Source organism: Synchiropus splendidus, chromosome 4, assembly GCF_027744825.2.
Source record: "Synchiropus splendidus isolate RoL2022-P1 chromosome 4, RoL_Sspl_1.0, whole genome shotgun sequence".
Classification (NCBI taxonomy): Eukaryota; Metazoa; Chordata; class Actinopteri; order Syngnathiformes; family Callionymidae; genus Synchiropus; species Synchiropus splendidus.
Genome location: NC_071337.1, coordinates 12,302,098 through 12,327,086, shown reverse-complemented (window position 1 = coordinate 12,327,086; position 24,989 = coordinate 12,302,098). Strand labels below are relative to the sequence as shown.

The 24,989-nt window shown below is 39.8% G+C and overlaps 1 protein-coding gene across 5 annotated transcripts in view; it reads right to left on the bottom strand.

Moving 5' to 3' along the window:
- trps1 (trichorhinophalangeal syndrome I) overlaps positions 1 to 24,989 on the bottom strand; it is a 101,074-nt gene that overhangs the window by 70,305 nt on the left and 5,780 nt on the right. For all 5 annotated transcript variants that reach the window (XM_053862135.1, XM_053862138.1, XM_053862134.1 and 2 more), the window contains exon 2: positions 11,031 to 11,470. In XM_053862135.1, the coding sequence (XP_053718110.1) occupies positions 11,031 to 11,043 (13 nt within the window). In that variant the 5' untranslated portion in view covers positions 11,044 to 11,470. The remainder of the gene's footprint in view (positions 1 to 11,030; positions 11,471 to 24,989) is intronic.

Genomic DNA, 24,989 nt, shown 5'->3' with positions numbered 1-24,989 from the left:
TGGCGTGGCCATCACAGGCGCCATGATTGTTTACCAGCGAAATCTAGTGGTTATCCAAATCTCTCGAGTCGAGTTACTGAGTTCATCTCTGTTAACAATTATTATTTGACTAAGAGGTCTGTTTAAATAAAGCTATTTTTGTACAAATGGATGTATACAGCTTTTTTTCAAGCTATGTGATGTACGTTATGTCAGTCGAAGTCAGGCTTTTCTGGTGGGGAATGGGAAGAGGGCGGGGCTTTGGACTGTATCAAAATCATAGCCTGACTGTCAAGCTATCTAGGACAGTAGAGTGTGTGGACTGTCTTATGACGTAACACACATTAGGGCTACACATGGTTGGTAATTAGACCATTAGCCCGAATCACAGCTGGACCAGGATGAGAAAATAGCCCAGGCATTTTTTGCTTTGGTAACCCACCGTATACGACGTATATTGATGTGACTGGCTCCCATGAAAAAAACTTTAAGCTCAGATGTCGTACACATTAAAAGAATGCTGCCTCTGAGAAAAACCTATTAACATGCCGCATTTAAAAGAAGCTGAGCTTGTTGTAGATTCAAATGTCCTTCATCCATAAGCACTGTGTCTGAATCTGGGCAACATTGACCAGTTCGTAGACACTAACCGTGTGGCAGTTCCCAAAAAAATATTTTTGATTGATAATTGCTGCAACCAGAATAACTAGACCTTGCCAGGCAGGGGAGGTTAGGTAGCTGTGACGCGAACCTGCATGTCTCAGCTGGCAAAGGGGATGTTCAATTCTTCCAAACCAGTTCCTAAGACACCAATGACGACCAGCACCTCAGCGAGCATGACGCTTTGTTTTCATTGTTATATTGTCATATGTCACCACTTTCCGCTACCTTTCTCGGCTTCGAACCTAGAACTTGCATCCAAACCTGTAAAGACCACACCCTCTTCTGTTGCAGATAAATATGTAAAAAACATCTATAACTCCTACATATGTTGCTTGCAGTTCTTTGCAAACTGATGTGCAGATTACCAGTGCAGTTCCGTGAGATGCAGTCCCCTCTCCAAATAAGACCAACAGGAACACAAGGAAGTACACTAACTTCATTTGTATAAAAAAAAAAAAAAACTTTGTATTTGAAGTGTTTGCAAGTTAGCTTCCTGTGAAGAAAGTGGTCACATCCTGTGATAGCTGAAAGTTGGGGGGTTGACAAACCTAAGCCGTCGTCAGCAAAGAAGCAGTGATAAGATCCAAAAGTTACTGAACCACAACCAATCCTCCCCAGTATTGTGCCATGTTGCCAAAATAAAGATAGCGAGGTTTGAATAAAAAAGAAAATATGTGTGAGCAAAAGAGAGAATGAGAGAGATGGTGTGGTGAAGATGGAATGGGGGCGGCAGGGTGTGGGGGGTATGGCGTTGACATCACTGGTCCATTTTTTTTTTTTTTTGATGCTTTTGTTTTTACAGCTTCACTCTGGCCAGACCAGACTGCTGTGCACGTATATTTACACAGAAATACACATATTCTTTCGTGCAAACACACACACATATACGCGCACACAGCCCTGAAGGGGCCCTTTTCCACATTGGGCCATATGGTGCAGACAGGCTCACGGAAACAATTCTCCAAAAACAACACACACTCCGCATTTAGAAACCTGCCACACAGCCACACACACCACATAGACAGATTTTCTCTTTCACCATCATTCTCTATGCAATCTGGCGCACGCACACTCACATCCACACACACACACACACACACACACACAGACACACACAGCAGTTAAACCTGCTGAATGAATTGCTGCCTTGTTCAGGACTGCACTAATGGCAAGAAACCTGCCATGGAGATTACCGCACACGTGTTCAAGCACTTAAGTGAACACACACACACGCACGCACGCACAAGTGAGGTACGTCCATATCTAACAGTAACTACCACTTTCCAAAAGAGGTGGCTTTAAATTGAGTATGAAAAGCAAGCTTGAATGTACACCAAATTACAAATCATGTTGGTTCCTACAAAATAAGATGAAAAAAAAAACAATTCAGAAACAATTACAGCTATAGATGTGTGCAAAAGAAATGAACTGTTGCACAATAAACAAGTATAACTCAGGTATCTGATCAAAGGAAGACCACAGACGTCATCCCACCACCATTCTAGTTAATACAGGCTCCAGTCGTCAACAATCGCAAAGGCAATATCAATCCCAATAAAATAGGCGGATGGTGGAAAGGGACCAACTTTAGAATTTTGCTTTATCATGAAGCATGGAGTGAATTCCGATGTGATGTTTTCCAGCAACTTTGAAGGAGAATTTTCGCTCCACAAGCCAGATGTAGAAAGAAGAATGCAGCTGAAGCTGTGCTCTCATAAATCCATTTGTGCTTCTTCAGACACTTTCATCTTGACAGTGTTGCCCACATTACTGTGTCTACGATCAAATAAGATCAACTTGTATGAGTTGAGAGGTTACTCTGAACCATCATCCATGGAATTCAAAGGCAATGGTGATGGAAGGTGAAGGCGGCAGCGTGCCATCACCTCACATGCTCATATAGCTGACATGGCTTGAGAACATGGAGAAGATACAAAACTTGATGTCAGAATCTGAGCATCTTGTACCACATACTAAAACACCAATTAACTATTGGGTCAATAAAACATTTTGGTGTCCACGACAACAGGGTTTCCACCAGGACTTTTTGAAACCCGGGTTGGAGCGGCACACCACCAATGGGGACAATAAAAAAAAAACAGTTTTTAAATCATGATAATTCAATCTCTCTCCAATCAGCAGCGGTCCATCTCTTCGTACGTCCAACTGGTTTCTCCGCGAGAAAATTTTTAAAAATATATATTTTTTTCTGATGGCGCGGCGGCTCTTATTTAAGCCGCGGTGTTGCGCCACACTCGTTAACATGTAGTGGAAACACTGGACATGTGCCCATGTGTGTATAGGTTCTTGTTTTTTCAAAGAAAGTCTGTGAACTTTGTAAAATGTTCTGTGACAGCTTCAAGAGACATAGTTAAAGATTTAACAGAATAATAACAGTGAAGCACAATTGTGCTTTGTTGATTTTTTTTTGTGAATAAATGAATTAAATAAAAATGTAGCTAACGTTTCAAATGTTTTAATATAAATTAGGTGATGTTTGACAGTTTCACACGATGCACAGCACACTGGTTGAAAAGGTGACCTTAAAGAAGCAGAAACTCATAAAAAAGAAATATTGAAGGAGAAATATTTGAATAATACATATTCCTTGGATTAGAAAATATACATTAGCATGCAAGAAAGGAAAATTAATGATTTACAATATTGACACAACCTTTAATACGGTTTAATAATAGCCCAATGTCCTGGTCTAAACTAAAGTTTTAAACAGAGCAAAGTTAACAGTTGCAGAAAATAAATCAACACAAAGGTTGGATCCCACTCTTTACTGGGTATGTCTTGAATGTTTAGTCTAAAAGCATGCATGTGACATTAATCTTGCGGACAAATACAGCAGTATATGACAGAAAGCACTGCAGTCCGATGACAGACTTGGACGCATTAGACTTGAAGAGGGGGGGGAGCACACCTGGGCCCGATTACAAGAACAGCAAAATGTTGGAACTATCTGTCAGCCCCCAGCTACTCTGTTTTTTATTGTTCTGGCAATTTAAAGTGATACTGCCAGGCTCTCTGGCTGCTAGAGCCAACTGTTCTGACTACTTGCAGCAGCAACACCAACAACAAGTCATCTTTCAAACCCAGCAGCTGTGTCTTTATCGTCTCGGGTGTCTCTGCCGGTGCAGTTTACCTGGCAGCGGCACTGTGAGCGGCGCCCAAGTCTCCTCCGGCTGAATTTACTCAACAGGAATTGGTATCAAAGACCATGTGTGCTGGATATAACATAAACATTGAACAACACAACAAGCTTCTAACAGATGAGATAGTAGCCAGTTTCGTATTTGGTCTCACTCACATTTGCTGAGCTTCCTTTTTTAGGAAGTATCTTTTTTTTTCTTCTTTTTGTTTCAGGGCCATTGCATAAGTAGTCAGGAAAAAACTGAACACTAATGGTGATTTATTTAGTAAAAAAAAAGTCATCGGGTATTAAAAAGTGAGCAGCAAAAAATTAACATGACTTTTTGACTATCACTGTTTTTTGGTCCACACAAAAGACGAAAGATGAATATGCATCACGATTAAGGTGGGCTGATTGCTCAAAAAGCATGCTGTAACACTACCAAAATTCTGGGGGAAAGTGCGTGTCTGCAAATCTCTGACAGTTTTAACACCCTGGAACTTTTTTAATTCGATATTAAAGCCCTCCACAGAAGAGAAAGTGCTCAGCTCAACATGGTTTCCTGATTCTGTTCGAGCTGAATGACGTGATTGATTTGGTTGACCACAACAATTCAATCTTTCCTCCATCACTCAGTGGACCTACTTCAGTCTGCACTGAACTGGTTTAGATCAGACCAATCATCAAGGCTCCTTCTGTAACTTTATTACTGTACATGGAGTTCCTCAGGGCTCTATACTAGGGCCACTCCTGTGACAGTTTTGTCACTTGGGGCAGTCTTTTATCTAGCATGGTGTCCTGTGGACTCTTCAAAGTGGAATGGGGAAGCTTGAAAATTAACAGCAATAGAGAGGACCTCAGACAGGAGTGGACTTATGCCCAGTCATGATGCCTTTGGCAGAGGAGAAACCTCTGACAAAATCTGAGCTGACTTGAGCCAATTTTCAGGAAATATCGATTATTATTTTATTGTTACACAGATGCGGGTCATAAATATTTGTCCTTGAAGACAAATAACTGGCGTGTTTGTCACACAGAAATGGGTAATGGCCTTTGGACAAAGTAACCTCTAAAATTCAGCCTACAAATTTTGGTCCTTGGAGTGACTGTTAATATTAGAAACCGAAGCTATTAAGTCCAGGTTCTTTGACTTAAAACGGTTGTCAAAAAGCGAGACCAAATTCTCAACAAACAGAAACAGTGGCATTTGCTTTTATTTTGTCTGAGCTGCACTACACCTTCTCACAGGAGTCAGCCAGTTTTCTCTGTCATGAACACGCTGCAAATAGAAGAAAAAAAAAATCTGATGCACATTCACACTTCTGCATTACAGCTAAGCAACGCTTTCTGCACTGTACTAGATCAAGCCGCAACTTGCTTTTTTTTTGTTTATTTTTTTTTCCTTTTTCCAGACAAGCCAGCAGCAGCACACAGCTGTATGTTTCCCCACCATATGGATTAAATCAAATGCACGACACTTGTTAACACTTGTTCACTTGGTTACAATGCACAGTTGCTGCCAATCCGAGGCAAAACACACACTCCATTCTGCACAGACCCGAACAATCACACAGAAAAGATTGTCTTGCACACAAATCCTGAAGAAGCAGCTTTGTAGGGGGCTAGTCACTTATTGTGGAAGCAGGGAGTAGCTCATATGGATCTTTAATGGATTTGGAAGGAAAGATAACTGTCATTTGCTTATAGTTCACATAACAAAACTCAATATTTCTAGAGCAAAAAAAAACTAAATTTCATTCTGAATCCGCTGGGGACAGAGGACGATGTGATATACAGTGGCCCAGGAACAATAGTGTGTTCATAAAATTGTATTATCAAAGCAACACAGGTAGAGCTTCATTGTGGATCTTTAAAAATCTGCATGCTCATTTGCCGTTGATTAAGCTTTTACAATGTAATTAATGGACTTTGTGTGTGAAGAATGGATATTCAATATGTGGTATATTTCTTGAAAGCTGCTGCTGTACCATATTAAGTCACGCTGTAAAAGGCAAACGACACATTTTCCTTGGTTTCTAGTTCATAATAAAGTGAACATAATTAACCTTATCAGCAATGATCATCTTCCTCTGTCGCACCTGAAAAGGCACATTAATTAGACCCTTTGAAGAGTTCTAGTCTGTGATTTGTTTTTCGTCTTTCCTTCGCTTGTTCCTGCTTTTGTTAGGCTTTTACACACGAGGTAAAAATGTACAAGGTTCACAGTCAGAAGGCTCGAATATTAAAGCACAACAATCCTTGTTTCTGAGCATCAAATGTGCCAATGAAAGCTGAAATAATGAACAGCATTCAAACCGAATCTTCACATTTCCATCAGAGGGAAGTATGCAGACAATGAAAAGGAACTTCAAGCGTCATGCGCCGATTTTAAATACAAATGAATATGCACTTCCTTTTTTTTTTTTTTTTTCAAAGTCTGGAAAAACACAAAACAATTAAGATTGCACAGAACTCAAGAGTGTTGAAACTTGATGTTGTGAAATAGTTAGCTATCTCTACCGAAAATACTGTGTCCACTGAAGTTGTGTCACTTTACAAGGGACAGAACACTGAAATGTATGCAGACAAATCAAACATCAATCACTTGTTTACATTACTACTAGAACGGTTTTAAATCATCTCATCACACCATCAATCTAGTAAGAGCGACGTCGTCATTAAGAACTTCTTAGTCTCAGTCAAGATGTTTATTTGTCGCATGCACAATGTACACTGTACAATGAAAAGTGAAATTCTTTAAGTCCTTGCCCCAGTTAAACAATTTAAATAAACAATAAACTAAAATGGTAAGTGCAAAAACTTGAAGATGTAAGCTATACAAAACAGAAAGGTCAATGTGAAAATGTGTGTGCAAGTTTGAAAGTGCGCAAAGAAGGTACATCTAAGAAACATCAGTGCCAGCTAGTTTGTTTCCAGTCAACCCTTAGGCCCAGTGTGTTGGGTTATTAGGAAGGAGGCTAAGTTTGTGACAGTGATGGTTTGTCTGTCTGTAGTCAAAATAGTGATGGATTGATTTGAATGTCATTTTTAAGTTTTATGGAATAAGGAACAAATGATTCAATATTGGGTGAATTTGGATCCAGATAATTGTGCGATTTAACCATTTTTTTTATACATTTCTTTTGAGGGTAAATAAATTAGTGAAAAAAATGCATTACTTGAGAAACCAATGTCAGGGTTCACTACATATCTACAAAAACAGGGGAAAAAATCCCTTGCAGCTAGGAATAACTCAGTGTAGGAGGTCAAAATCCCAGTGTATGGGACCCCAACGGCTCGAAAGCACTGGATAGAACCCTGAATATGATTAAAACAAGAGTTGTCAGGAAAGAAAGAGACAGAAAATAGCTAACATTTGCTAACATACAAGATATTTAAATTAAAAATGAAACATGCACCACTAGTTTTAGTGAGCAGTCAGAAACCTTTGCAAGTTCCTCATCAGGATTCAATCACCACAAAAGATTAATGAATGCTCTTAGTACTTTAGAAGTACTTGGTGACTTTGACGGTATAAGACGTGGAAGTGGAAGTGGAATCACTCATCACTCCACACCACACTTCACTCGGATTGGTGGACAGTTCAGACAACTTCCACTGTATCAGAATAGTCTAACTTGACCACCAGTGCTCTTGGGCAGAACCTGGGCACTTTTTGTCCTTTTAAACTACAGTGAACTGACAACAAGAGTCTGTTGTTGCTTTAAAATGTGTTAACATAAGTTAGGGCTGTTCCATGTCCTTAATCAGAATTAATCCACTAGCTGAAGTTTTTTGTCGGAGAGGCCCTGAATGTTCTTTTTAAGTATTTGTGTACCTTGTTTGGACACACCTCAAGATGTGACTGTAATATAGGTGTAACTGTGATAAAACTCTCCCTGCCGTTCTACGCCATGAAACAGAAGTCAAGTCAAGTCAGGTGATTGCTTTGCAGCCGGGGGTGAACACAAACATGGTGCGCGCACACACACAGAGCAAATAGACAAGCAAATGAAAATCAAATTATTTTAAAGGACAATAGCAGCAGGAAACGATTAGCTCTTAAGCGTATTAGTCCTGCATCACGGCCCCACGTCTGCAGGCACAAGGGAGCAACATGAAGGGTTTGTCAAGGGGTGGCTCAGATCAACCAGCCCTTCAAGCATCTCTCAGGGTGAAACTGGCTCCACACTCGGCCATTCCCAAGCAGACTTTAAGTCTGTGTTTTACTGGCTACTGAACCAATAACAGCAGATAAGTAGAAGAACGAGGATACAGAGTTTAATTCAATTCAGTTCCCCAGCATTTAGGGAAATCAATGGACCCTTCTGATTCAACATTAAAATTGGAAGATACTCCGAATATCTGGCATCAAAACTTATTTTCCAGATGACCAAACCAGTGAAGCAAATATTGAATTTCAATCCTAAAGTTGAAACTGAAACTGGACGTCTGTGGTGAAACAGTAACTGAATTGTCTCAACATTTCTAGCCCTGCACCTCAAAGGCACATCAAGTTAACATGGACGCATAGCATTTGTGTGTATGTAAGCACATCAACATGCGCGCACGCACATAAAGCTAATCACACACACATAGACACAAACGCAGACCACAGCTAAAAGCATCAAGCGGCTCAAAGAGGTCCACCCTGCTGAATAACATCACCAAGGAAAGCCACTGCACCGCATAATGAAAACCATACACTAACATGCGCACACAAATGCCCGCACTCATGTGCAACACAGGACTCATCCACTAGCATATGTTAAACCTTGTCCTAATCATGTAACTAAACACACACTTGAACAGCGGCACAGCTCCACAGGGCGATCGCTTTGGCGGCACAAGCTTCAGAATGTCCAAGTGATTTTTGTTCTACGCTTTCAGGGTGAACTTTGTAGAAGTTTGTATAACTTTGTACTAATCGTACATGTGTATTATGAAAAACTTTGTAATAAAACATCTGTCAAAAATGCTGTGTGTAATATTGTGCAGGGAGGAGTGAGGCTTAACTTAACATTGGCTTTAAATATTCCAGATAAAGTAACACGCTGAAATGTTGTGGTTATGTGCTGTAAAATTCCTCAATGAAATAAAGCTGAGTGGCAAGAAATTTTAAGAATTCTGGGTTGAAATGACGCAGAAACCCGAGCTGGTTCTGTGATGCGGAAGCTTCCCTGCTCCTAGACTTTTAGCCCTACAAAAACCCAATTAAGTCAAACAATACCAGTAAAACCACACGCTGAGCTGTAACAGCCCAAATCTACAGAAATAATGCCGAAGATAGCTTTTTGCTTGTGCAAGTATTTCTTTCACAAACGGATGGATAGGTTCCACCTCAAATGTGCAACAGCTCAGAAGTCAAAAGGCTTCCCAGAGTTCCACTTTTACAACAGTGACAGCAGCACTGTCGCTACAGTGTCAGGCCTGAGGGCTGCATACATTCATGCTGTTTTATTCAGCTGGTGAGGGTGAGGTTAGTTTAAAACACACACATATTTTAAGAACAGACTGAAGCCGCATTGTCTTTAACCTTCTTGTTATAACTCAGTTATAAACTCTTCATTAAATCTGAATTCTGTTCCGCACATCAATTTTTATTTGTGGCTCCCTGTGTGAATAGAAGTTAGTGCTTCAGGATTTTTTTTTTTTTTTGATGTGACAGTTGATATTAAGAAACATATTAACCCTTAATAAACTAATGGCTTGGTATCAAGTGTAAATAAGCAGTAATTGCAGCCAAATTTAGAGGGAATTTTGGAGACAAATTCAGAGTACAGGCGTCACAAGACAAGACATTAGTCTTATAATAACTAGGTGATGCTGCTAATACACTTATGAATAAGAAGTGTATTACGATAATGCATGTTCTTTTTTTCTACTCAACTTGAGCAATGCTATACTTAAAATTGTTAACTTCAAAATAAATTTAAAACAAAATGTAGAAAAAAATAAATAAATAATGATATTTATAATAATACAATTTTGAAGAAATTAATTTAAAGTGACACCTCTAAAACATAAATACTAGATAAAAATCAGTCTGTTAGTTTTCTTAAAACTCCTTGTTAAGGTGCTGTACGTAATTACACTTTTTGCTGAAGTGGTAAAAATATTTGCACGGAAGACGAAAACCTCATTCTTCACACATGAAAATACCTCAATATAAGTAGAAAACAGCATGGCTATATGAATGTCTGGTCCGACTGCCAAGCGCCACGCCAGTATGCCTGTGAAGTTAATTCCAGCCCATGACTTTCACTCTGTATTGTGCTTCCTCTGTCTGCACTTGAGCCCTGGGAACTGTCTCAAACATTAAAATTTCACAATGTCCGCAGCACACGGGTCCTATGCTGTGACAGGTGCACGGCCAGCAGAGCAGCCGACATCCCAGATGTGATTTAGCAACCAGCTTCCAGCCAACAGTGACAGCGCTAGAAATATTGTAAAATTGCCCATTAAAAAAGTTTTTTGGAGCTTTGACGAAAAAAAGTGACAGGGGCAACTTTTTTTTGAGAATAAGCGCTAAGGTTGTAGTGGATTTAAAATGGATTGATGATAACTTTTCAACTAATTTGGACATATACATTTCAGGTCCTTTCATTTGGAAGTAAGATGTCACCATGGAATAATAAACTACAAGAAAAGAAAAAAGTGCTTGATCTCCTATTTGTTTTTTGTTTTGAGAAACTTTGAGAAAGATACAGTTTTCATTCATATTAGAAAAAAATAATAAATTGTTGAAACAAAATTAACAAAATGATGCAATGTCTATAATCTAAAATTAAATGGATTTTAGTGACAGTTAAAACATCTTTGAGTAGTTGGTATTCTGTTTGTAGTAGAACCCAAATGACCCATGTAAACATTTCCTTTGTGTGTTTTCAATAACATAAATCAATTTGATTGGAAAAGTGAATGAAAATAAGTACTTTTTTGTAATAATTCATCTCTATAACATGCAACTTGAATGCAACATATCATCCCTTTCAGTCACTTACTACATGTAATAACGTTTCATAAATTGATTTACTTATTTTTAGCATTTGTTTATGAATTGCTTTTTTTTTTTTAACAGATTCACATGATCACATTTTTAAATTGCAGCTCAATCAATTTGTTTTGTAACTTAAATTATTATATTCAATTATTGTGAAAAAAATCTGAAAGTAAAAGAGAGGTCAACAGAACAATGAAAGTATTGTCGCTTCCAAACTTTGAAGATATATATTTACACTTTACTTACCTCTGTTGCTCATCGGGTTACAAACACATGATGCCTGACTCTTGGTCTTGGCATTGGATCAGCAGAAGCAGCTCAGCGCGACCATGAGCGTCTGTCCAGCGACGCGAAGCGCAGCTCAAAAGGTACTCCAGACCAATGATCGGATCCAGCAATCCAAAACAAAACTCAACACTTTTCTCTCCTCATAATATCCAAGTAAGTCCACTTGTGCTTGTCTGCAGTGGCTAAGCTCTGAATTTGTAGCTCAGTGCAGCATCTGGCAACTTCAGTTCTGAGTCAGTGGCGCTCCTCTGCCTTGCTGGGAAGTAACAACTTGGGTTTGTTGTAGATTTTAGCAACAAGTTTTATGCAGGCTGAGATTTTTTTTCTTCTTTTTTTCCCTTCTCTTCAGATTAAGGTCCTCAGTCACGGCTGTCACCGTGCACCATCACTTTAATAACCTGGAAAATGACAGAAACAGAAATTACTTTATAAACAGAGGCAGGCTTGTACTTATTTGGCACAGTCGTCGGGTAATTTAAACAAAATTATAGTTTAGAAGAAAAAAAATGCTGCGTAGATTTGGGACGAGTGACTGAAAGGTTGAAGCTTTAGTAGTATAATCTCATACAACTAAAACGTACTACTGACTTTACAGTCACCATGTTTTGCAACTGCAATGACACTTAAATATCTGTGTTTAAATGACAAAGTGGTTTCAGCTTCTTGTTTGGCTCATTCGGTTTCAACATTTGACACAGTACAAAACAAAACATGCTTCCAGGAATCATCGTCATGTCTCTCTTTTAGATTCCTCGTTATTCAGTAATGGTAGTGTCAGATGTCAAACTCGACTTCTTGGTTTCCCTTTTTCTTGCCCCAACCACAAAACCACCCCACCCTCTCAATCTATACAACTCCTCTCTTCATCTTTGCTGCCATCCTGCCCTCGCCTTCACATCCATCTCTTTCTCGCTCCATGAAACCCTTAATCTAATTCAGAGCAGCTCCATGAAACAGGCCAACTTCCCTTGGTCATTTTGACTACAGACCACTTACGAAATGACAGTTGTTCAATATCCGCATTTTGCTAGCTTATTATAAACCTTCCACTGACTGTATCAGAACTCTGGCTTTTGTTATTATGTTGTCGTGGCAACGTGAGTTTTGTTAACATGTCCTAAAATACCTGTCTGGTGGGTGACCCATACAGAGACATTCTGACCACATCCACGCGCAACTTTTCTCGGCTTCGACAACACAAAACAAACAACACTGGAACAACAGCCTTTTGAGTGCTTAAATGTGTCATTATCGGGAAAAAAGGATGTTGGCAGCACGAAGAGAGCAGAGATTGCTGCCATGAAAAGTGAAGCACATTATGAGTCATTACTGAGTCATTTTAAGAGCTTCCCTTCTTGAGAAAAAAAAAAGGAAATCTGAAAAATCAGTCGATCAACAGGTGAATGTATCGGGCTTTTCTTCTGATTCCAAAATCCTGAGCCAAACGAAAACTGATTTTTGAAGTGAATGAAAGGAAGAAAACAGTTCTCAACATAAACCTGGAAGCCAAGTGATCTGCATTAAACTAACAATACGTTGTTCATGGGTCAGAATTTGATGCCAGTTTGTCCTTCACCACTGGCATGCACAGATCATGCGGGGAAAAGAAGCCATTAATTTCATTGATTGGATTTACTTCAGAGGACTTTTCCACCTCTGACATCAGCAAGTTTGCATAACCTTGCAAAAGTAGTGACACTATAAACACTGCAACAAGCTCTGAGAGAAAGTACACCAGCAGTCACCACCAGTTTCTCCTTAGCCTGCAATGTCGATCACCAACATTTGACTTTGTTTATTATCTATTGAACCAAATAAAACGCCCTATAAGTAACACCAGGAGGGATAAACCCCACGGAAAGACGAGCCACTTGGGCGTCTCCGCTCTACAACAGCAAAAAGATTCAACAATGTGTTTCTCGTTGCAACATTCTTTCAGGTTTAATTGCTGGACTCTTTATTTCACTCCCTAATGAACTATCAGACTGCCTCAGTTTCAACACCATAGTTCGACTAAACCCTGCCCCGAAACAGTATACAAATAACATCAGAAAAACCCTGAAGATATATTTAAGCACACTGGAATCAGATGTTGAACGATTTCAAACACAAAGATCTCATCTTTGAGTGGGCTGTTTATATCAGCAGAAGAAAATCGAGGGCAACTTCCCTTCCATTACGTCTCACAACAGGAAAGAAGAGAGTGTGACTAAATAAGTTCCCTGTGAAGCTCTTCACTTCATTGTGCTTCTTTTTCGTGATTTCAGTTGGCACTTTTTTTCACCCTCTGGCTCTGTTTTTCTCCTTATCTGATTCCACAACATCCACCCTCTATTACTCCTGACTTTTCCTCCACGTCTGCCCATCCATCTCTCCATCTTTCCATCATTTAGCTTATGTGATCCTCTGTCTGTTTTTCCAACTGTGATTGTGGCTAAAGATCTCTCCCTGCGCAGCTCTTCCCACCATGACAGCCACCGCCTCCTGACTCCCATCCACTAATGTGTGTGGTCCGGTCCGACTATAGGCCGCTACATTGTCTCAGACAGGTCGGACTGAGGCGCTAGCCAGCAGACGTGAGGGTGATGGGGCGGGGGCTGCAGGGGGGGTGGCGGAGCTGGAGAGAAAGCAGGGGGGTGTTCCTAGGGAATGTTTGTTTTTCTGTTTCCAATTTGGTCCAGCCCGAGGAACTCCACACTCCGCTCTGTCTCAAACACACCATTCATGACGGCTTGACGTACATGATTACACACACACACACACACACACACACACACTCACTGAACAACTCTCCTTTATGCGCGCACACACGCGCCAGCGAGACACTACTTCCATCACACATCTATTCTAATGTTCACATAATGTTTTGGGGTTTTTTTCGGATTTTACAACCCGAGGTTAACAACCCTCAACACCTTCTGATACGCTTACATATGTAAAAGGGTGTGTCAGATATAGATTCTTCATCAACTTTATCTGCCTTTTTTGGGTGTTTTTCTTTTCGTGTGGTGTGAGCCATACAAACTGAGCATTTATGTTACTTCACATCTTATATTTAAATGTTTCCCCTCACAATATTGCTTCTGATTGATGAACCACTGTATAGTTATATATAGTTATGTATAGTTATGTATAGAGTTTAAAAAAATACAAATCTCTATGTTGGAAATTGGAAACAAAATATTTTACGATACATTATGTGGATAATCAGGTATGAAAGTCAATTGTAAGACGGATTTTACATAAAGGGTCTCATTGATGTTAACATGGAATATGAAAATATAATAGAAGTGAGGCCTTTTTGCATACTTTGAGTACGTGGGGAGTAAGTGGGAAGCGGAAAGGTGAAACATTGACAGGCAATTGCAGTGATATTGAAAGGTGACAACACTGTTAGAGTAACTTCCAGAAGCCTCGAACTAAGTTAGAGGATATATCACTAAGTGTCTCTTCGGGATTAGAATTTAAGAAAACATATATTTCAGTGAATTTCTTCAAATGAAAACTTTTTATATCTGTTATCAATGACCAAATAGAAGCAGGGTTTCCGACACATATAAATGAGTGTGGCGCACAGTTTTTCTGGAATAACTTGAATAATCCTGTAATGCAGGTCTATACAGCCAGGCTGCTGTTTAAATTTTAAATTTATCTGGAAAAGAAATTACACCAGCAAGTCTGTATGGTTCGTGTGTAGCGCCAAGAACGAGCAGTCAGAATGCTTTACTGATGAGTTGTACACAACAGATGAGCAGAATAGATTTCTGCCAACATTCACATTCTCTTAGCAATAAATTAGGAACCTTGATGAACCAGATTTTTCACATGTAGAATTAAAACTACAGGAGTGCTACGCCTTTGTGTCACTGTGAGAAAATACAGAGATTAATTTCGGCATTGACGCGTTCCTTTGTTGCCATGTTGACTCAGGGATCGAACGTCTTCACTTTTTAGTAGTCTCTGCACGCATGACCCATGCACGGAAGAGATGGAGTCAGGGATAAAGTTACGTTTCCATGTAAAATAAACATTCAAAGTGGTATTAACACGCAAAGTAAATATAAATGACGCAATTAAACACATTTAAGGTACCACAAAATAGTGCACAATATCAAGTCATTGTATGAAATATCCCAGCAGTCAGTTAGTTACTAAAATATTGTCAACATCTTTGACGGTAGTAAACTTAAACCAGATTAGATGGTTCAGGGAGGGAGTCTGTGGATGAAAAGCAAAGTGGATCCAGTCAAGCTGGAAGTGGATGGGTGAGCCAGAGGACACGTTTGAGATGCAGGTCGGACTGATCCTCGGGCTCCCCGGTTAACACCACTTATAAAACTAAATAAATAATAATACAATTTTTAACAAAATGGAATGGAATGCAGCCAATCTAGAAGCGTTCCAATGTGGACATTTGGAATGGAATGGAATATGGAATAGCCTTTATTGTCATTGTACCACAAGTAGTAACAACGAAATTGAACTCCCATCCGACACGACATAACAGGGAGGACAGAAGTAGTGATCACATTGATTTATTGAATAGGTGACAAAAAAACGCTTATTTTTTTTACAAGAGAAGTAATTATCCCCCCAATCTTCAGCTGTCCTCACCCAGTCCCTCTCTTTACATGTTCGCTGGGTTGTGTGAATATTTTCCTGTCTTCTAGCAATTATGTTTCTTTAGAGATTTTTCTAGAAAAAAAATCTACTCATAAAGAGATGGGGAACTTGCATTTGAAAAAACATTTTCCAATATATATGAACAAGCATCTAAAAACATCTTCCTTTTTTCCCGGTTGTTTTTTTTTTGTTTTTTTTTTTCAGTTTTCATAAAAATATACATGATTGGCTTGAAGGCCCCACACTACAGTAGATAACATGAGCCCTTTGTAAATGTAACCGCCCACTCCTGAATTACTTGGTGATATGGGAGGAAAATCATCCCTGCATGGCGTTTGAACATATAAGACAACTTGAGTCGTACTTACAGGATGCTGTGCGCCACACAGACAATCTCAGATGCTGAACTCGGTAACCTCAGACTGTCACACATCAAACAGAGAGAACAAACTGTAACTCAGTAGCAGTCACGGGCGTCATGGAAGGAACTAGTAGCTGTGTAAATGAACTTGTTGATTGTTGACTCTTGCCAAGCTGTCTTTTCCACTTTGAAAAAAAAAGCTATAAAAACAAATCGGAAAAAAAAATACAGGGCTGCCAAAGACGTGCAACCTCACACAAACATGCACAACACCTGTGTAAGGAGGTGAAGATTTGAAACACGCATAAGTGTGTACGCTTAACAGTTTGGCCGGTTGCTGGGTTAACAGAATCTTCAACCACAGTGATACACACGATGATGAATACCCCGCTGCATGAGCGGGATCGACATTTCTGTGCGCACAATGATACATGCAGAGATGCACGCAGACTTTCCAATACGGGAGAATCGGACGTTTCCTGCAAGCAGCAGACTCAACGGGAAAAATGTCTGGACAAATTTTAGAAGCACACAAACACATGTACACAGAGTGACACACAACGGAACATTTTCAAGCCACAATGTTGACTTTCTATTCCCTTCCAGAAGCTTTCTACTTGCGTACTGGCCAAGTGAAGCAGTGTTTCCCTGCCGCTTGCTATCAGGACACAAAAAGTGGGTGTTTGAACGAATATATACAAGATGGTTTTCACTTTGGACAAGGAGCCACATCAAACTGTGACTGTTTCCAGTCAGAATCATTTAATAAAGATGGATTTGAAATATGGAACAGTGAATAAAAAACAACTTGCTACTGATGAGTCATCATTGAGTGCTTAGTTCATGACATGAAAGGAACTGAATGTTCTAATAGCGTAATATACTGTAATGACAGCAAAAATGTTATAAGAGAAATGTCAAGGTTTCTACAACAAAAGAACAAAAAGTATGTTGAAATGCATAGCTTTCAACCTTATGTAGGGATGGACTGAACATTCAGAGGTGAAATACATTCAGCCGAATAGTGAAAAAAAAGGCATGTGACGCTATCAAACATTGTGCAGTGCAGCCTGAAGGATGACTTTAACTTCAAATCAACAACGCAATGTCGCAGAATGTGTTTTTCAAATACAAAAATGCGACGCTGAAGTGAAATGGATTCTGCGAGACCACTGACAAAATTCTGGCAACCCACTCCCACATTCTCAAAGCAGCAAGAAAAATCTGACAACACAATCCTCCACTTTCAGCGTTGACTGCACCGACTCTGCGGCTCACTGCCCGGTCAGCTGGTGACCGAACAGGAACCGTTTAACACAAGTGGAAATGATTTTGACTTTCCGACCTATATATCACGTTTCCTCTTTATTTGATCATTTCTTTGTTGTCAACAGTGTGAAAATATTAAGCGCCGGTTCTGACCATCGACACGTTGACGTTTCATTGCGTGATCCAAAGTCTGCAGTGTTTAAGTTTCAGTTCTTCAAAAGTTGGAGAGCAATTTCAGTTTGCAATGAGTGTTCAACCAAACTCTATAGGGCTTTCGTTTCACATTTTCAACCTATTATACAATGGGAAATTGTGCAAAGTTTTTTTTTGACAGACAGATTTTGTGATTGTGAATGTTTTGATTTTATGATACATCTTACAGTATCATTGTGCAATTTTAAAATATTAATTTTTAGTCTTGAAAAAAGCACGCAGGTAAAAGAGGGATTACATCAACTGTACTGCCTCAGACAACTTTTATGAAGTCTGCTGAGCTACACTTGGAACGCAAACTCAGACTGAAGAACCACTCAAACTGTAGGCGAGCGCATCAAAACTTTTGACATCCCATAGATCATCCTCCACTGCCCCACGCAGTCTATTACAGCATGTCAAAACATCAACCATAGTCTGAAATTGAGACCAGTTCTTCATACGGGACCACAGGAATGAAAATTCTGATTTATTGCAAGCCTCTCAGACAAAGAATAGGAGGTGATTAAATACATAAACCTTAATGTCAAAAATTGGAACACCTGAAACATATGTCAGGGGACTCAAACATGCTTGAGTGCCTGTGTTTCATCCAGCTAATACACTAGTGGAGAGGTGAGACTTGCAATTACATCACATGACTATCTACAGGTTTCTCGCACAAAAATGTTTATTCCCGTTTTCTGGTGTGTAATCATGTTTTTCCACGATTTATGTCACTAACACAAAAATATTCCAGATCGAGACATGAAATAAAAGCAATGACACTGACACAAGCTAAACAGATTACAGCCATGTAATGACTTCACTGTCTCCCAACAAAGTCTTGAAGAGCAACAGAGTTGACATGAAAAAAAAGAGGCGAAATCTCGCAGCTAGGTGAAAGACTGGGTAAAGGACAATTTGTGTGTGAAGCACTAGAAGTCAAAAAGCCACGCTGGAGAGCAAACTGTTCGGCCCCCGCTGTGCTATCACACACACTCACTCACTCACTCACTCACTCACTCACTCACTCACTCACTCACTCACTCACTCACACACTCACACACTCACACACTCACACACACACACACACACACACACACACACACACACACACACACACACACACACACACACACACACACACACACACACACACAAAATTTAACTGTCAGCCATAAAGTTTGGGACTATACTAAGGGGTCTTAGCCCTCATTCACTCGACACTTTTGGTCCTCCTCCCACTCTATTGAAATAGGTCCCTCAATCTCCTTGGCTTTTTAGACCTTTAAATATGATTGCTGTTGAAGCATTTTAATAGGGCGAACATATTCCCCACTGTACAACTGACCACTAAAAGTTTTATTTCCTTATCTCATGCCATGCATCCGCCCCATTCCCATTTTACGTTGACAGTTTCCTTTAACACCCACCCGCCACCCCCAATTCAGAGACCTCAACACACACACACTTCTGACTATGGGCCTCTGACACCCACCTTCTCATCTTCCCTCCACAAAAGTCTCAAAGACCCCCACATGTGTGCCCCCTGAATTTCCATTTCAAAAAAGAACCTCCTCCCTCCTACTGGCATCCATCTATCTGTGAATCCACTTCTTCAGACTTCAAAACACACATATATATATATATACCCTGACACATGAAAGTACACTTTTCCAGTGGAAGAAAGGACTACATGCAGACAATGACAAATATCCCCCATCTGATCCTCATCATAATAAAAAAAATAAAAAGGTGGTCGGTCTAGCCTAATATAATTTCGATTCATAAGTAAAAACTTCCACTCAGCACAGGATAAGAATAAAACAAAGAATCTATTTAAATATATGTTTTGACAGTTGATAGATAGACCAATATGAATCAAATTTTGATATTTTACTTCAAACACTATACGTCGTATAATACAGTCAGTATTGGCTTTATTGGTTTCAGTTGCTTTGGTGAACAAATTCATCTTTCAGGACCCAAAATGTTGTACACATTTTCCAATTTTCATCTTTTTTTTTTCCTTTCACGTTGATTTTCAAATGATGTTACCGTCACTGATCATATAACTTCATGAGTTCTTTGCATTGGTGTTGCTGTTCACCAATAAATCCACCAGGGGAGCAGCCCAGAGTCAAAAGTTTATGCCAATGACAAACTCCCAAACAAACATTGATAATGCACTTCTAATGCACAAAATAGAGAGAGCATTGCAGAAGGCAGTGGTTGGGGATGCGACTGGAGGACGGAGAATTTCTGCCATTGTTATATCTTCTTTGCGTCTCACTGGAGCTACATATCGGGTAGTAACTGCAACACCGCCCCCTGCAGTTTCCGGTGACTCTGCTCCATTTGGTCTGTATCCGTAAGCTTTGTGGACACATGCTGAAATGAAGAGACGAAGCGAGCACTGACAGTAGGCTTCATCCAGATTTGTACGTAATCTTGAGCTGAAATGGGCCTTTAGAGTAGTCTGAGAGACTAAAGGGTATCCAAACTTGACAATGTGTTACTTTTTATCCTCGTTTTCTTCAAAGATTTTAGAGCAGATAGTGTCATCAGGTGGGCTCTGAAAATGAAGACACTGTTTCATGAAGCCTCACCATGGAAATATTTAAGGCATAACACAGAATAAAACGTTTTAGGTAGAATAATTATGACATTATGTGTCACTTAAAATATATTGTGAGGTAAAAACAAAGGACTATTTTGTTAAACCTTCTGTTAGAAACATTTTCATGACGGTTACTTAATTGATAAAAGCCAGCCAAGCACAATGAGTCCTGAACAGGAACAAAGATGGCACACCTTAAAATATGCCAAAAAGTAGCTCTTAAGTGATGCAAGAGAAAATCTCTGCCTTCTTCTTTTCAAAGTTTATGTGGTTTGAAGACAAGCCCTGAGGGCGTCAGCTCAAACTGTCTACAGGGCTGTACCCTCTGAAGCCCAAAAGCTGCTACTGCATGATTATTTAACAGTATCAGCAAACAAAGCCTGACCCGATCCTGCGGAGAACAGGTGAGACGGTTAGCTAGAGATCGTTTTTCTGTGCTTTTCTCAGTGTTTGGGGCAAAATGTCAAGTCGGACCAGAGGCATGCTGGAGGGCTGTCAAATATCCCTCTGCGTTATCCCTGCAATCTCGGCACTGCAGGGTAGCTGGTCTGGGTTAAATGAATAAATAATACTGGCAGGAGTGGCCATTTAGGAATCACACTTGCCACCTCATTTCTATGTTTTGTCTCGCTGAAGTCCAACTAGAGACCAGCTGCAAAGGCAAATGTGGCAAATCGTTTTAATAGGGGGGAAAAAAAAACAGCACGTTCATCGTTTAAATCATAGCTTTAATTTGCCAAGACTCCATAAAATGTCTGCCCCTTATTACACTCACTCACACACACACCGCTCGCACAGACGGACACACTGGTGTGCACGCAGCGAGGACAAAGACTACTTTGATAAGTTTCTCAGCCACCAGATGTTTTAGCCAGAACCCAGACTACAATACTAATGGGTTTCAGAGACTCTGTGTGAGACTGTATGATTGTGTATGGGCGCGCACTCAAGTTAATGTGCGTGCTTGCGCATGCCAGACAGCTGTGAGCCGAACATCACAAAAGTTATCCACGATCTTAATCGAGATATTTGATTTAAGTTTCAGCAATCATCGCCAGCAAAACTGCTGTGAAGGATAGCATGTTGTGGGACAAAATTTAATACAAATACACGTTTTAAGGTGCATGAAGAAAGTTCGTATTCTAACACACATTAAAGAGTATAATCATTAAAGTGTCAACTTTAGTCGATGCATTCAATGACAAAATTTAAACCTTGATGTTTCAAAAACCAAAGCCAACCACAGATTATATTCTAAACTTCACCTTTCACCATTTGGTCACCAAAGAGGGTTAGAGGTATAAGAAAATATCAGTATGCTCAAATATTGCGATACTTGATACTTGATTTTTGCTGAGATATTGACAATACTTGTTTGATATTGCCTCGGTATTTTATGTTGGCTATATCAATATTTAATACATAGCAAGGTATGTTGCTGCATTTGTGACGTGTTTAATACGAAAGTTTCCTTCCTGTACGCTGGAGTTATTTTGCTGATCAGTGATTCATTCCTCTGTCCGCCTGAAAGTCTGTCTGGACTGACATTGTGTACATAATATTGTACTGCATTATCAGATTCCCCCCTTAGATGATGAGTCTTGTAACAATACATTGCTGAACTTACAGTGTTGCAATATATAGCAATGTATTGTATCGCACCTCCTATGTCTAGATCGTATTGCAAGATACCCGTCTTTAGGCAGTCCTAAAGAGGGTGCCATTAAAAGAAACGTACACCTGAATCTTCATTCTGATTCCCCAAATTGATCTGATTTCACAAGGGTTCAATTCATTTCACATATTTAAGTCAATTTACGCCCATTTCACTTTAATATGGAGGAGCATCTTAGGGAACTTATGCTGTATATTGTAAGGAAGCTTCTGCCTTAACCATGGCACATGACTAAAGACCGTTGTTGGTTCACACTACAGGTGGTTAAAAAAATGAGTAGATAAAATGTCAACATTAGGCCAGATAATATTTCCCATTACCCAGCCGTAAAACGACATAAAAACAAAACGTTGCATATTTGCAGATATAACTGCCGGATGTTCGGTGAGGGAATCTCTAAATATTGATTGTTGATCATAACTTTTAGTTTAGTGAGTTAGTTTTTCATCCATGATATTTTTCTTGTGGTTTAAACTTTTGTAGTACTTCATGCCTGTTGGACAGCCGTTTCTCTCATTTTACACATTAAGCAAGTCATTCTCGAATTCTGGTTTACTCTCACAGTCCCACCTGGGTTTCTCAATAAAACACTGCCACTTCTACTTGAGAAAAGTCTCGCTGAATTAAGCATGCAGTACTTGAGGAAAAATAGTGCTCCATCTGCATTCTGCACAGCTTTCTGTGCTTCAACACAAAGAAGCTTACAACATAAATCACATTTGAATTTATGCCACTTATGCCGCTGTCACACTTTCCGTGGCTAATTTCACTGTCTGTCTGACAGGCGCTGTGAGAAAACTGTTTAGAAATTACCGTCAAAGCTGGCGCTCAAGGAAACTGGAGTGCAGTCTTCCAATAAACTCATAACAACAGAAGTTTGAATGAGGTAAAGTAGGCAGCAATGTACTTTTTAGCTCGCCACAAAACAGGACCTGAGGAACAAGTCGGTAAAATAAGCTTCAAGTAATTGACTCAACAAAACTGAATGTCAAAATATGATAAATCGATGTAGCTGCAAGTCCTGATGTGATGCTCTGTGCAGTCCTTGTGCACCGGAACAGAAGCCCTTTCTTGTCAGGTGACTTCTTTCAGCAGCTCAAGTGCCAACAATGGGAAGAACATAACCACAAAGGTAATGGCGACGGGTGACATGCTCTGACAGGTCAGTACTGTAATCTGGTATGATGTCTTGAGATTAGTTTTACCACGCATTCCCTTGCATGCAATCAGTACTCGGCTTGGTCCACTGCACAACAGACATTCATGCATTTTGTGATCAATGTCCTTGTTTAAGTAACATCCTGAACTGAATCTGAAACCTTAGTTTAATGGAACCTGAGTCCTGAGTTCTCCCCTTGATATTTACCCACGTAGGGGTTGTCTCAGAAAGCAGTGTTTATGACGACAGGGGTGAGAGAGACAATGATGACAGAGCACACTCCACATCTTTCATGGTCCATCTTAAAAGGTAGAGTCAGGCTCAACTGACAGCGAAGGGGCGCTGACATTGCGAGTCACACTCCACTACATGTTGTCAAAAAAAGCTGAAAACACAGATATTTTGAAAAGGGGTCAAAACCAGAGTATGTGGGCCCTCTGCTACTGAAGCACTGGGGAGAACCCTGAGGCAGTACAGTACAGTAGCATGAGAAAATTTTCAGCTTCCCTTCAAGTTATCAGTCATAGCCTAATTTTATAGGTACAGTGGACACAGTCGTCCCTCCATTATCACACCACATCAACCAAGCTGCACAATCAAGGTCAGGGTTTCCGCCTAGATTTTTCTGAACTGTGACGGAGGCGCCCATCAAGAAGCGATAGAGAAACCGTTTAGCTGGGGGAAAAGTTCTGACATCTAGCGAGTTGATGACAATTTAAAAAGTTTTTAATCATGAGAAGAAAAGCTGTTGCCAATCCAAGACATCCTCACGTGGTCACTCTCTCCATATGTCTGGCCGGGCGCGTGACTCGAGTTCGGCGAGCAATGGAATTCAATTATGAAGTCTGTTTCTGGACTTTTTTCCCATGGAGAACACACTGTAAAGCATCATGTTCATCCCCACTTCCACAATGCATTATGTGTTGTCTGCTTGTTTCGATGTTTCCACTTCATTTACCTTTGATCACAAGAGATTTCATCTTCAAAAAGAGACTATTTTTCTGAAAACGTGGCAGCTCGTATTTAAACCATGGTGGTGTGTCACCCTCATTCACATCGAGCGAGAACCCTGAAGGTAAAGCCTTTTGTTTAGGAATTCAGCTAAACAGCTAAAAATAGGTCAATAATCAGTCATAAGGCATCAATTGGAACCAGGACAAAATTTCAGCTGCTCATTGAATAATTCACATTTATAAATTTCAATTCCTAGTTGCAGATCTCTGCTTTGTCATTCATTTGCCAGTATGTTTCCACTAATGCAGAAGATACAGCAATGGCATTACTGGAATCGATTCGATAAAGAATGATTTATTTTGGTTCAATTCTGGCTAAATAAATGTAGATATCGCTCACTTATGTACGTGTGGAAACCGAACTGAACTGAGTAAGTAATAGTGGATTACTAGTTTATAAAAAGTAAAAGGTTCACAGACAGCAGAAATCTTTTGGTTAGCCACAAGGTGAACTTCTTTGAGAATCACTATGAACCAAAAATTGAAACAAGAATGGAAATTGTTCAAATTCAGACGGTGCTCAAGCAGTTAGTGTTTTAAATCAAGTTCAGTCTACCTGGTTAAGATGGGCCATCGAACGTGCTTGTTTCAAAGATTATAACACGCAAGGCTAGGATGTGAATAGCTCTTCTTCAGGTGTGAAGTTACAGTATCTTCAACCTCATCAGGGACTGTGATTTCAGGGTTCTCACCATGTTTATTTCTCAGAACAGTGGGGGCCACCCCAGTAATAACTTGTGAGGGTCAAAATCCCACATATCTGCGCTGGCAAGAACCCTGCATTTCATTTGATATTTATGTACCTTGCTATAACCTTTCAGGCAAAAAAAAACATACAAAAAAACTATCCAAATTATTAAACTGTATGGAAAAAAGCTACAATAGTGATGATAGTTGTTTTCAAAACTTTTTATCCTTATACTTGTATGACTGAAAATAGCTGAACATATGATGCTAAAGATAAAAACCAGCTAAACAACATTGACTCCTTGCTAACTGCCA